This window comes from Cryptomeria japonica, chromosome 11, assembly GCF_030272615.1.
Source record: "Cryptomeria japonica chromosome 11, Sugi_1.0, whole genome shotgun sequence".
Lineage (NCBI taxonomy): Eukaryota > Viridiplantae > Streptophyta > Pinopsida > Cupressales > Cupressaceae > Cryptomeria > Cryptomeria japonica.
The window spans coordinates 207,625,060-207,639,722 of record NC_081415.1 but is presented as its reverse complement, the minus strand read 5'-3'; the positions used below and the strand labels follow the sequence as shown (position 1 = coordinate 207,639,722).

Sequence of the window (14,663 nt, the reverse complement as noted above, 5' to 3'; positions counted from 1 at the left end):
TTTTTCACATCACTACCAATTTCTTTCTTTAACTTACAATTGTAAAATATAACCATCAAAATTGTTTAAATCCCAATACAATTTACACATAATATTAAAAAAAGTGATTGAAAACTATTATTAAAATTGCAAATTATGATGATTGTAAGTGACCATCAAATTGAAAGCTATATAGAAAAAAAAAGGAATAAATGTACATGGAACTACAAAACAAAAGTTTCTTGATTTTAACACTAAAATATAGTCATCAATATTATTTAAATCCCTATAAAACTCACAAAATACCTATATATAAACACACATATCTAGAATTTAGAATAATTCGTAACAGCATCTTTATTTCCAAGAATATTAAAATTGTAATCTATCACTAAGACATTGCTTGACAGCTATCGGTGAACGGTCACCGGTGACGGTCAAAAACACAAAATTTTCCCACAAACACGAGAGTACTTGTAAATCATATTCCCCAAGATCTGCCAGTAGAAATAGGAATAAACGTGTACAGAACTATCTGACAAGGGGTGACAAGGGGTTTCAAGATCTAAGCGAAAATAAGAAAAAAAAAAATCAGATCCAACTGCAAGACAAGGGGTTTCTTCAAAAAACAGCAGAACCCAAAAGTATGAATCGTGATGCTTGCATTGCAATTTCCTGTCAAAAGAACAGTGGAGTACCAGGTAAGGGTTTTATGTCTTGAAGCTATAGCGTATAGTATAGTTTACTCCCGAGTCCCGAGACAGGAAGACAACCCAGTTATAATTGGAAGATCTACCAGCATTTAGGGAAAGAGGAAATAGTAAAAAACGTGTAGTGGTATGCGGTCCACTCCGTTTGTTGGATCCACCAAACACGTCATCAGAGCAATTGACTGGACACCAAGTTTTGTTTTAATGAAATAAAATATCTACAAGACAACTACAGGGGAACAGAAACGAAGGAACAGGCCGTAACAAGTCTGATGTGACTGCCAAGTGTCGGTGGCAGTTTCCACAAGAAGTGGATAGTGAGCTACCCAAAATGAGAGAATAAATGAGTGAACGGATGAGAATTTAGAGTGCCCATTTTATTTCCCTGCTTTTGCTCTCCCGTAGCCCAGTTTCTTGAGGCGGCTATTAGTTTTTTAATTTTGGGCATCAACAAGTATTTAGAGTGAAAGATAAATCATTTGGAAGGGAGGGCACCCACCCACATGAGCAAATTGGGATTTACACAATGATTAATTGGTTGACTCGATCTGGAAGAAGAAGAACAAGGGAGAATGAATAATTGGTTTATGATATAAATCAGCTTTAAGCTTTTTGGTTACCCAGATCGATTGGGGTTATTTAATCATTTTGAGCATTATTGTTGTTGGTGTTGTGGTGGTGATGATGAGGAGATCAGGATCTAAGAACCCCATGGGTGGTAGTATTACTGGTGGTAGCTCAGCTAAGAGAGATGCAGATGCAATAGAATGGGAGATGAGGCCTGGTGGAATGTTGGTTCAGAAGCGAGATCCCAATGCTGATCCTGCATTGAAGCCTCCTCCCAATGCTAAATTGAGAGTAACCTATGGTTCTGCTCGGCTTGAAGTCTCCATCAATCTACAGACTACTTTTGGTATGGATTTTGACCTATACTCATTTCGTTGTTTACTGTACTGATCTGGTTCTTCTCAAAATGTTACGTCTCATGCCCACAAATGCAAATTCTTTTGTTTGTTAGCTGTTACACAAGGAAGTCGTAGGTAAACTTTGTGTCATCAATGGAATTGATCACGAAAATCAATATTGTACGCACCCAAATGCACACATGTTCATTTGTGTATTTTGGAAGCAAAGAATGTGTGAACTCTGTGATATCAATTAGTAATCTTTTACAGATCCACATGGGGAAATGCTCATATACAAAAAATGTGTGGTTATTGTTAAACCAATGCATGTTGAAACATTGTGACATCAGCAAAGTTGAAGACCCTTAACATTTTTGTCAATTGCCCCAGCTCTTACAGACATCGGAAATAAGTTTATGCATTTTCACAGCATTAAGCTCTGTAAAACCTTCCAGTTTTCGAGGATGCTTGATTATAGAAGTAATGCTTTAAATGATTTATTGTGGGCTGCAAAAGTTCTCATATTAAATAGAAATGCATATCTGTGAATGTGATTTGCTCACTACATTGGCCCCAGCTAATTAGATTACAGGGTTGGATCGATTCTATACCCGTGTCCACATAATATGGTGCTTATGGTTAAATCAGATTCAGAATCTCAAGATATAAGAAATGAAAGATCTAACTAGTAAAACCTGCTTCCATTGATTGGTGAACAACTGTATATATAGTACAATATGAATATGAGCTGAGATTTTATTTGATGATTCCACCTATCATCTTGATGATCATTGTTATGGTCTGTTCATTTTTATTATATTGTCATGTTTATTAGAGGGGAAAAGAAAGATAATCATTCCAATCTTCAAGCTGCCTTGTAAGTCTTGAACTGAGATCTCTTTTGGGGAGTTTAAGAGAGGTCTTATTCTTTTGGCCATTATTCTTTTTTCACAGGTGAGTTGAAGAAACTGCTTGCTGTAGAGACAGGATTGCAGCCTAATGAGCAGAGGCTTATATTCAAAGGAAAAGAAAGGGACACTAGCGATTTCTTAGATATATCAGGGGTGAAAGAGAAGTCGAAGATTGTGCTCATTGAGGATCCTTCAAGTAGGGAAAGAAAGTACATAGAGATGAAAAGAAATGCAAAGATTGAGATGGCTTGCAAAGCAATTTCTGAAATTTGTGGAGAAGTGGATAAACTTGCAGAGCAGGTATGAGCATTTTAAGACCGCTTGGCATCCTCTCGAAACTAACTGCATTAATATGCTTCTGCTTGTTAGTAGAATTAATTTTCAATTCTCATGGGAAATTCGAGTAAAGTTTTCCAAATCTGATTTTAATTATTATAACATTAGGAGATGTTGTATTTGAAGGAAGCAGAACCATTTTTATGCAAGATGGCATTTAAAAATCTATTTTAATTTTTGCATGAGTACCACATGGTGGAATTATAGCAATTATTGTTGGTCGAAGGCTTGATGCATCTGCTAATTGTCATTTTCTGGGTTCCATATACCCAGATCGCAGAGAATAAATGTTAAATTTGTTTTCCTTGATCCCTCACATGTTCATGGTGCTTTCAGATCTAGTCAGTTCAAACAACCTATAATTAATTATTAATTAACTTATGGACGTTTCATTGAGGAGCTTTGCAGGTGTCCGTTCTTGAAGGATTAGTGAACAATGGGAAGAAAGTAGTAGAAAATGATATAACAGCACTTACCGAGTTCCTTATGAGACAGCTAGTAAAGCTAGATGGTATTACCGCTGATGGGGATGCCAAAGTGCAAAGAAGACTACAGGTAATCTCTAGTGCAAATCTTATTTTTTACTTGGTATTTCATGTAATGAGAATAAAGCCAAAGCGTATGCATGAATATTAAGAAAATGTAAATTTATTTGTGTTGTAGGAAAAAGTATTGATGGGTATTTAGAGTTTGTACTCCTGAACATGGGCAAGTACTGCTGTTCTTTTAGGTCAATGCTTAGGTTCATGGGATTATACTAGGCATGACTTATTACTTGAGATACCTATTGACTGTTCAGATTCATTTTCAGGAATGAGGTAACTATAAATGGATGACACTATTTAGGCAGACTGTGAGCTTGCTGTTTGCTGATTGTGTACATTGGAAAATAATGCATAAGTTTAGGCTGCTAATGACAATATTAATAGGGGGTGAAAGATGATCAATTGCGATGCCTTATTGTCCATGAAAGAATAGCCTCATAGATTTCTATATGTTTCCAAATATTGCCTATTCTCCTTTTCTTTCTCTAAGTTCGCACTACAACTACTTTAACTTAGTGACCACTCCCTGCAGGTGGTTTGCATGCTTCTCCAGGCACTCATCTAGTTTTAAATTTAAATTTTTGATTCTTTGAACACTTCCTGCAGTTTGGGGCCTAGGCATCCTGATTCTAATTCTGTTAACTTCATCCCATTTACCAATTGTAGTCGTGCTTGTTTTCCATCATAGGCATAGCTTGCAAGTTCATACATCATTATCTTTTATTTTCCTACCAAAACTAGTAGCTCTTTGTCATATAGATTATATATTTTGCTTCTCTGTTTTCCCTTTGAAATACGTAACGTCTTTCACATTTCTTTCCTTGGAAAAGCTTGTAAAAACTTTATTTGACGTAAAATGTCATTTTACTGCTTTAAAAGTCATTCATGCTAATGACAGGTCATGTTAAATGGGTTATTGATGCTAGTAGCTTAAATGGGTGAAATTTCTGATTCTTGTTGTAGAAAGTTTCTTTTAAAATTAGAATGATCAAATCTTTCACAAAATTCATGTAAAGAATTTATGAAAAGGTTTCATTTTGAACATTTTGTGGGGCAGATTAATCATGTCAAAGAATGCTGTTTTAAAAAATGGGAGAATGTATGCAGGTTAGGAGAGTACAAAAGTGCATCGAGACTTTGGATGCTATGAAAGTTCGCAATGCCATGCCAAAGTCATTGCTTGATCACCCTGTAGTGACAACAAAGTGGGAGACATTTGAGTCTGTACCTCCAAATTCAACATCATCAGCCACACCAAAGTGGGAGCTCTTTGATTAAGCATGAGGAGAATATGCATTATACCTTAGCAACTGTATTCCATGTATCGGTACTTAGGGTTTCCCCAATATTCTTATTGTGAATTGTTACTTGTATCCATTCTGATTTGTATTCTCATGAAATAAACAAGAATAGCCTGCTTGCCTCCTAATAGTATGGAGATGGAGGTAAACATATTGTTTCTGGCAGCACATATCTTTGGTATTAGATTTGAAGCATCTCTCATAGGATCTGCAATATTTGCTACTATATGGGCCAGCATTCAGACTTGAGAAGGCATAAAATGCGTGTGGAAACTTTGCATGTGAAGAGTGCACTTCAACATTGATTCTAGCATCATTGGTTCGAGTAAGTTGGCTCAGAGAGAGGGCTCAAAGGTGCCGTTGATATCCCTAGTCGTCCTACCATTAGGAATGTTGCTTATTTTTACTTCATTAAAATCCAAAATGCAATCCATCATGTAATTAGAGATATGAAGTGATGTATGTCCGAGATCTAATCTAATAGATTAGAGGACAATATCCAAATCTGATGTGGATTACAGGACATTAATAACTTGGATTGAATGTGGAGTGATGTATAAAACATGTGATTTTTTTGGGATGCTGAAGAATTTCTTAGTGCTGATTTCATGTCTCTACAACTTTTTGAATTTGAGGCCAATGTTAGAATCTGGAATGATCATCATAATTTCTGCCTCATTCTAGGTGCTAATAATTTGCCTTTGATTGTTGAAGTGTAGAATATTTTTAACTGCACTTACTTAAGTTACAGGTGAACATCACCCACAATATGGCACTGTTTATGTTAATCTTTTATTGCTTGTATTGAATAAATCAAAATGGCAAGAGAAATCACAGAATGATAAAAAAGTTGGCCAACGTTTCTACAGAAGAAACAATGGCTAATCCAAACATGAACAACATTAGTAGTTTCTCTATGGGGTTGGAGGAAGGAGAAAGCTTTGTCCTGATGGGTTTAGTCCATGTTTGTACATCTGAAACCAGAATTTCCCGTATTCCTCCAGAGATTTCAGCTTCATAACATCTTTGAACTTGACATTTTAGGATATTATAGAGAAATTTTGACCTTGGTTCAAAACTGCTTTCTACCAGGTTGAATAGTCAGCATAGATGACTTATATGCCTCCATAACCACAAAAATATTGTTGATGTTGTGAATCACAAGTTACATTTGTTCCTTCATCTGTAGTCTTCTTAAAATTTTACTTTCCCAGATCAATTTTGTGATGAAATTCCCTAACATGTTAAGCAATGAATTTCTTTTATTTTTTGTGTTTTTGAAAGTATATATTTGGTCAGACTTTAAAAAATCTTTACCAGAGCAAGGTTGGCATCCGTTTTGACCTTTCTCTTAACATGAATAAATTTAGGGACACTGGAGGTGTTACAAAGAACATCTATTCTTCTATAAACCCACACATTTACTTCCATTTGGCCATTTGATATGTTGGATTCCCCTTAAACAATTTTGCATATGCATAGAATTTGCCCCAAATTAATTCTTTGAATTAGAGCTTCAAATGCTGCAACTTCAAAATTTTATCCAAAACAATCTGCAATCCTTGGGTGTTGTTTTTTGAGAAATCCTCGAGTCCTTGATGTCTAACGTTCTCCTTGGACATCCTATCAAAATTAAGATAATGAAGTATTCCGATGATGCCATGTTGGCTTCTGGGATAATTTAACAATCTTGAGCTGCCTTTTATGCATGTAAGTATATATGAGTTATATCTGTTGGTTTGCATTTCTTTTAGTCTATAAGCAATTCTTCTGATTTGGGAAGTTACAAGGCAGAGGACGTTGTATATTTTGCACTAGACATGTCATGTCCTGTCCATTTCTGCTGGCTTTGCAGTTACAAAGTAAAGGATGCAAAACATGAGCATTAAAGAAAAGGTCTTCTTTAAGGTGCCAAAAAGTTGTTACAACTCCATGTGATCCTGGAATATGGAGATTTTGTTCTGCAGAGAGAACAAAATTCTGCAGAACAGAATTCTATTGCTTAACAGGATAAAAAGTGATGCTCTCCAATTCATGGATTACTATATTCTGTCTAATTAATTGGATACATGGAATCTGCATGTTCCCGTGGTAAATGTAATAATTTGTAATTAGGTGAATGAACTTTTTATTCCACTACAAGGTCATTCAAGCTAAATTTTATTTACTGTAAACAAGCGTTCTGCAAGAAAACCTTGTGCAATCATAAGAGGGTTAAAATCTACAGACATTTTGCATTCCATCTAAAGTACAGATATGTATATGATTGTGTGAAACTGGCCCCAGCCATTGTAAATTTCAATAAATTTAATTTTAAAAATAATTAATTTTAGAAAGAAATCACATGGGAACCTTCACGCTCATAAAAGGGAACTTCAGTCATAAAATTGTGTGGTTTATACGATTATTTGCTTTATCTCTTGGTGGGCAATGATCAAACCAATTAAATTGCAGAAACTTTTCTAATAAGAAAAGGTTTAGCTGTTGGTGAATCAAAGGAGATCCCTGTAGCTTTTCTTCATTCCCTTACTCATGTGGGGTGCATTAGAATAAAACTGCAGGAATTCTCAAGGAAAGTAACATCAAGAAAAGTTATTTACCTCACATCCAATCTGGAAAACTGATCAAATCTTCCAAAGATCCTACGGACAACTGATCAAATCTTACAAAGATCCTATGGACCCAACCCTAAAATATGTTGGTTATTACTTTGAGTGTTTATATGGTGTCCTATACATTGGTGAAGCTGGTTTGTTTCATTTGCAGTAAGATCGAAGAACGTGTTTCAAACATTAGTCAAAAAGGGTTTTCCAGTCAGCTTTGACAGAGCATTCTCTTAAAAGAAAGAACATTTTTGCATTGATAAAATCAAAAGTGCACAAGTCAAAACACTTCCAAATTACATTTGCAAGGAGGCTATTGAGGATAATGAACATATGCACAATGTAATAAAAAGATGAAGATTTAGAATTAAACTCATCTTGGAGGCTTGTCAAGTCATATACTAAACATGGTAAAGGGACAACATCTAAAATGATACACCTGACAATATTTATGTATATATTTTTTAACATTTTATTAGGGAGAATAAATTTAAGAACAATCTATATTTTTCTGTAGTGGTGCATGAAATTTTTCTATATTATTTTAGAAGTGAAAGTAATTGATGATTGAAGCTAGATCTCGACTTTTGGATCTCAAGCTCAACTTTTTTCCTAAATCTTAAATTTTTATGATTTTTTGTGGCATTGGGGAGATCTATCAAGCCATCCATTCATTTTTTTTCTAGATTTAGACCCAATTGCATTTTGTTCAATATTTTTCATATTCACATTCCAGAGGATTACTTGGACATGGTAGCACTATGGAAGGTTCTATTTTTTTATCAAATCACTTCATTTCAGCCACATAATGTGTATTGATTTATGATTTTATCATTTGAGGAGATTATACTTATTATACTCATGCGTCATGCAACTGATCTTTCTATAATCATTCTAATTAAGGACAATTATGAGTCTCGGCAAAAAGGCATTTTGACACATTATAGGTGGCTCAATCTTTTGGCATTTGTTTAAATTCTCCCTAGGTTACACTTAAGGGAGGGCACTGGTGTGAAAATGGGATTTTCCTATTTTGTTCATCCCTTTGTAGTATGAACAAGGCAAATTATCCAACTTGTTCTTTCATAGAAATTTTTCATGCATGTTCACCCGTTAAGCTTACTTAGGAAGCTAGGAATCTTTCTAGAACATTTGATTTGTCATGTGATTTTATCCTACCTTATCTTTACTTGTCTCATTGCATAAGATTAAGACACTTGTCACAATCTTGTGTAGTCCTATCTATCAAATTAAAATATCATATGTACATTTAGTCCAATATCAATGCAATCCATTTTTTCCATTATTAGGAAATGTTTTACTTTTGCTACTCTTTTGTGGAAAGCATTTTTTGGTTTTGCAGGTAATCCTGGAGGCTTGTTGTATTTATAAATGGGTACCTAACATGGCCTAGTAGTTAAGACCCATAATGGCCTTTGCATTATATACATTCTCCCTAATTTTCACTTAAGGGAAGGTGTTTGTGTCAATGGGGATTTTTAATATTCAATTTATCTCTTTTTAGTGCGAACAAGACATATTATTTAACTTGTTCCTAGTTAGGCTCTTTTCACACATGTTTACATGTTAAATTTACTTAGGGAGTTTTTTTTCTCGTTTGTCGTAGAGATATCCTTGTGACTCATCCCAACAATTCCCACTAGACCTTGCTTTGGGCTTACTTTTTTGCCAAAATTTACTTAGGGAGTTGGGAATCTTTCTAGAAGATCTTAGTTGTCATGTGATCTTTTATCCTATTTTATCACTAGTTGTTTTGTCAACCTCTCAACCTTGCCTATATAATCAAGGCATCATATGTACATTTTGTCCATCATTCAATCTAATTCATTGTGCTTGTAATCAAACAATATTATTCTTTGTCTTCTCATATTTTAGTTTTGTAGGCGATCGTAGAAGATTGAGTCCATTGGTGATTATAACAAAGAGAACATCAAAAGGTTAAGGATATGGTGTTTGTAAAATTGCAATGATAAAAGCAATCACCTTTAGAGGAAATCAGATTTGAAAAGCTTAAGCAAATTTTTTATGGAACTTACAAAATTTTGAGAAATATTGGAAAATCTCCCTATGAGTTGGTGTTAGTTGTCATCAATGTCAAAGTTCATTTTGTTCAAGAAATAGTTAAAACCAAAATACGGAGTCCCAATAAGGTTTCAAAAGATAAATTGTTGATAGTATTCTATACATTATGATTGAAGGTGAAAATTGGTTCATTGTTGTGGCTTATTTAAATGGCATCATTTTTGCAAGCAATAATTACAAAGTTGCCAAGAGTTTGTAAAGGATATGCAAAAGAAGTTTGAGATGTCCATGCTTACTAATATGTCATTCTTTCTTGGTTTACAAATTTCTCAATCTAACAAAACAATATTTATCTCACAAACCAAGTACATTAAGGAGACTTTGAAAAAAAGATAGAATGGAAAATTGTACAATATGTCTCTATGACTAATCTATTGATATTAATTGTACAATAGTTAGCACACCCATGACCATAGGCTATAAATTAAGCAAGGGTGACTAATCTTCTAAAGAAGACTAGACATTACATAGGTCAACGATTGGTAGCTTTTTATATGTGACAACATCAAGGCCAAGCATTATGCAAGCAATAGGCATGGTAGCATGTTTTCAAGCTACACCAAAAGAAACTCATGTGCAAGTAGTCAAAATAATATTTATATATCTAAATGACACCTTGGACTTTGGTTTTTAGTATCTAAGAAGTGAAGATTTCAATCTAGTAGCATATATAGATGCAAATTAGGAAGGTATTGTCAATGATAACAAGAGTATGAGTGGAGGAGCATTTTTTCTTGGAAACAACCTTGTGTTTTGGCTAAGCAAGATAAAAGATTCTATTTCTTTATTGTAGTTGAGAAAGAATACATAGTGGTAGTGCCATCTTGCACATAAGTTCTTTGGATGAGCTAGGCATTGAAAGACATTAAAGTAGAATATGATCATCCAATTTCAATACTTGTGACAACACTACTACAATAAATATTTCAAAGAATCTTGTTATGCACTCTAGAACAAAGTATATTCCTACCAAGTATCATTTATTAAGATAATAGGTAGTAGAACAACATGTCAAGTTGGAGGACATTGCCACACAAGAATAAATTGTAGATATTTTCTTGAAGCCCCTTCCAAAAGGGAGTTTTGAATATCTCAAGCATAAATTGAGAGTAATATCCTTTTCATCTAGTCACTAAGTTCTCAAGGAGAAACAACCTCTTTTAATCCCCTTACTGAATCATTGTCTGTGCGTCCAATATGGGTCCGCCTCCCTAATCTCCCTCTCCATTTTTGGGAACTCTCCTGCTATGAGGCCATTGGCAGCTCCATTGGTCGCTTCTTGAAGGTGGATGAGGCCATGTCTTCTATGGGGCACTCTATCTTTGCTTGCTTGTTAGTTGACATCGACGTCTCCTCGCCTCTCCCCAAGGATGTTGTTCTTATGGTTGGGGATAGGCCTTGGTCTCAGCCATTGGATTATGACGTCCTGCCCTTCCGTTGTCAAAAATGCTTCTCAACGAAGCATCTTGCTTCAAATTGTTCTCTTCCTCGCCATAAGGGTGCTGCTACTTGGTGGAAAGATGCCACTATTGAACATTTCACTGTCAATGCGTTGGATTCTACTTGTTCCTCTCATGAGGATGATGTTTCCTCCTGTGATGAAGAGCCTCTCCCTGTTGCTAAACCTTCTACTTATCCTCTCATTGCTGTTTAGTAGCCTTTTTCTACTACTGTTGAGCCCGCTTCTGGTGTTGCATTGCTTTGATAGCCTATTTTTGCACCCCTGCAACAATCTGTCGCTATTTCTCAGCTTCCTAGTGCGGTTCTACAACAACACTCTGCAACTACTTCCGATCACAACTCTATTGAATCACTTCCACCTAATCTCTCTCTTGGTCCTAATGATTGTATCGCCTAGACTGTGGTTCATCGTAGGCAGAAGGGGAGGTCCCCCCCCTTGTCCTAACCTCTCCCTCTCAAGGCTTGGGTGTCTCTTCCCCTCCTTGAGTTGGGTCTAGTTTTTTTTTGTTTTTTTCTCTGACTTTGTTGTAAGGGGGCTTGCTCCCTTGGTTTGTTTTGTCTTTTTGATAGTCTTTGACTATGTTAAGGGTCGACGCCCTGGTTAATGCTGCTTTTTTAATCAAAAACATAAATTTAGGGGAAACTAATTACTGTATTATCTCTTAGCTTAATAAATTCATTGGTGATATATATTCAAAAGACGAATTAGAGAAAGATCAATTGATGAAATTGTTTGTGAGATTACTGAATATCCCTTCAATATTCATGTCAAAGGGGGAGAATTATAGACAGGGAGATAATTATGTTCTTATTGTATTCATAGATTATTTCTTTGTAAGGTTGTCATCAATGACAAAGGGGTAGACTGTGAGAAATATTGTCATTGATGTCAAAGATTAATTTGTTTGAGAAATGGTTAAAACCAAAATATTGAGTCACAATCACTAAAAGGTTATCAATGAACCTTGAAAATATGGAAAATCAATTAAGTTTGTCGAGCCTCAACCATCATGATTTTTCTTTTTTTTCTTGCATCTTTGATAAGATGAGGTTAAGCCACAATGTCAAACCCCAACCCTTGATGCGCTCATCAAGCATCACTGCAAAACTTACAATCTAACCTTTGTGAACTCACTAAAAGATGGTAAGAAGAAAATCCAATCCTTGATTATCAACAATCACTCCAAGCCTCGAATGCTCATTAGGATTTTAATGTACAATGTTTGTTTCTAAGCAATGACCTAAACTTTGGTAAGAAGTAATAGTGCACCCCACACCTCAATTTCTCAAAGTGGTTGAAATTAGGTTAATTTGGTTAGCTAACCTCCATTTGTTTTGGCACCCATGTTTGGAAATAAGTATTCTTAAATGAAAGGATGCCTCTATTGAATGGGACGAATCCATGAAGAGGCATCAAGGGCTATAAAATGGTGAAGCAAATTTGGAGAAATAAAATGGTAATAAAATATTTTATCTTTCAAATAAAAGAAAAAATTCATGAAGGAGATCAAAATAACCATCATTTATTGAAGAAGCATCATTCATAAGTTGGAATCTTGTTTATTTGGAGGTTGGTGCCTCCTAGAAGAAGAGATTGGTCTCTTGCTAAGTTGGTTCTTAACAATGAGATTTTATCTAGTAGGTTGATGCCTACAACTTTTGTAAGAGAATTTTATATTGTGGTTGGATTTGGATAGTAGATCCAATTAGTCCTTCTTTAAGGTTTTTTTTGTGAAAGGGTTTTCACGTAAATTTTGTGTTCTTAATTGTTGAATCTTGTGTGCTTTCTATTATTAGGTTTGTTTAATTTTAAATAAGAAAAATGTTAAATACTAATTCACCCCCTTTTAGTATAAGTGCTTTATCATCAATTGGACCTACCAAAAGGAAGTAAGATTCAAAATGTATTTCATGTGTTTTTTCTCAAAGGAGCACATAGAAACCATATATTGCCCTTAGATGAGTTGTGTTTGATTGATGAAGAAGACAATTTGATTTTGATTCTTGAAGTAGTAATAGATGTGAGGGAAACTTGGAAGTTGAGAAATAGAAGCATAAAGGAGTATTTGTTTTGGTGGAAAGATCTCTTTATAGAGATTTATATGTAGGAAGGCCCTTGGAGTTTGAAACACATGAGCTTGAAATTACTTGAGGGCAAAAAAATTGAGTGGAAAAAATTTCGTGCCTCATTTCTAGTAAAATATAAGTCTGCACATATATTAGGTTTTTTCTCATGTCTCCCTTGGTCCTATTTACTATGTAACTTTCTACTTTTTATTATTTCTTTCTTTTCAACTCTTCTTTTCCCTTATTTCTCTTTGAGTTTTAGAATTATCCATCCTATCACGCCTTCCAACCCTTCCCCGTTTCATTATTGTATTTGTTAGACTTTCATACCTATCATTACTGGCATTTTCCTTAATTAAGCCCCAACCCATAGTATGAGTCTTATGGTATCTCTAGTTCCTAATCCTTGATATGCTTGTGTTTTTTTTTATATCCTCTTCCCAGCTTCCCAATGCGTGTGGTAGATCTAAGATTGGTTCCATAAATTTCAAAAGTGGAATATTTCCCACCCATAATATTTGTTCACCTTCAAAGTTGTTGATTTACTTTGAGGTTGACCTATTATAAAGTTTTGATGGATATAAAATTTTGAACATGTCCTTCTTAGCGTCATCATATATACTTTACACATTTCCTTTTCTAGAAACCATTTTAAGAACTTATGTTTCAATGAGAATATCATAGAAAAAACCCTATTAATCTAAAAGTTTAGTCTCATTTATATTTTGTATTTAAGCTTCATCGAACATGGATTCAAACCACATTTTATTGATTTGATTTACTATTGGTATTGGTATGAATATGAGAGATTATTGCTATATTTTTTGATATTGTAGAATCATTGAATGCAATTCAATCATTGTTGTACTAGGAAATATATCAAAATATTACATATACCATTTATTGTTCATTTTAATAATAAGATTAGGAGTTATATATGTCAACTATTGTTTGGAAATGTGATGATATTGGTAATGTGTACATATTGAAACACATCAAATTTATATATCTAAATTGAATACTATTGTCACAAAAATAAGTGTTTGTAGAAGGTTAAGAATCAAATTTTCCATAGAATATTTTGGCCAATCATTCCTAAAGATATGCCCACCACTCACTTTCCCCAAGTTTCCTTTTGCAACCCCATAAAAACTAAATGTAACCCACCCAATATTAGGGCATTTCTGGGAAATCAACTTGGCCTAGAGATTCATAGGTTAGTTTAACCACTTAAGATGGATCCAAGCATCTATCTAACCTTTCTCATGCCATAAGACATCGAATCCTTCTTAAAAAAATTGTCCAACTTCAAGATAGTTATTTCCACCTTGTCCTAAATCCTTTCATCTAGGCTTTTGAGGTCTTGAAAAATCCTCCTATTTATTTCCAACCATATATTCCACAAAACCAAAGTAAAGAAACACTCCCATATCAATTTCAACCCACAAATCTTAATATTTAGAGCCTAGATGGTAAAAGGTGAGATATGTTAGAAGGGGTAGCTTGATACAACCCCCATCTTCGCATAAACTAGTGCATTACCTTCTTCTTGTGATTTACACATCACACATAAAATGGGACTAGACTAACCAAGTTTCTAGAACTAGTCTCAATTGAGAGTGTGATGGTTAATTTCCACCTACAAAAAAGTATTTTGCTTGAGTAAACACCTATGTTACCAAATAATAGCCTTGAGGGATAGAGGTAAAAGCTCATTCATCCTAAAAAGAAGATGGTGAACA

The 14,663-nt window shown here is 34.6% G+C and overlaps 1 protein-coding gene across 2 annotated transcripts; it reads left to right on the top strand.

Moving 5' to 3' along the window:
• The first annotated feature begins 602 nt into the window (after window positions 1–602).
• Window positions 603–5,291, top strand: LOC131067659 (BAG family molecular chaperone regulator 1). 2 transcript variants are annotated; one of them, XM_058002759.2, is made up of 4 exons: window positions 928–1,602; window positions 2,549–2,805; window positions 3,250–3,396; window positions 4,494–5,291. In XM_058002759.2, the coding sequence occupies exons 1-4, from the start codon at window positions 1,371–1,373 to the stop codon at window positions 4,662–4,664; spliced, it is 807 nt and encodes a 268-aa protein (XP_057858742.2). In that variant the 5' UTR covers window positions 928–1,370; the 3' UTR covers window positions 4,665–5,291. The 2 variants fall into 2 exon arrangements, with proteins under 2 accessions (XP_057858743.1, XP_057858742.2); XM_058002760.2 differs by lacking the exons at window positions 3,250–3,396; window positions 4,494–5,291 and having other exon boundaries at window positions 603–1,602; window positions 2,549–2,811.
• Window positions 5,292–14,663: the final 9,372 nt, after the last annotated feature.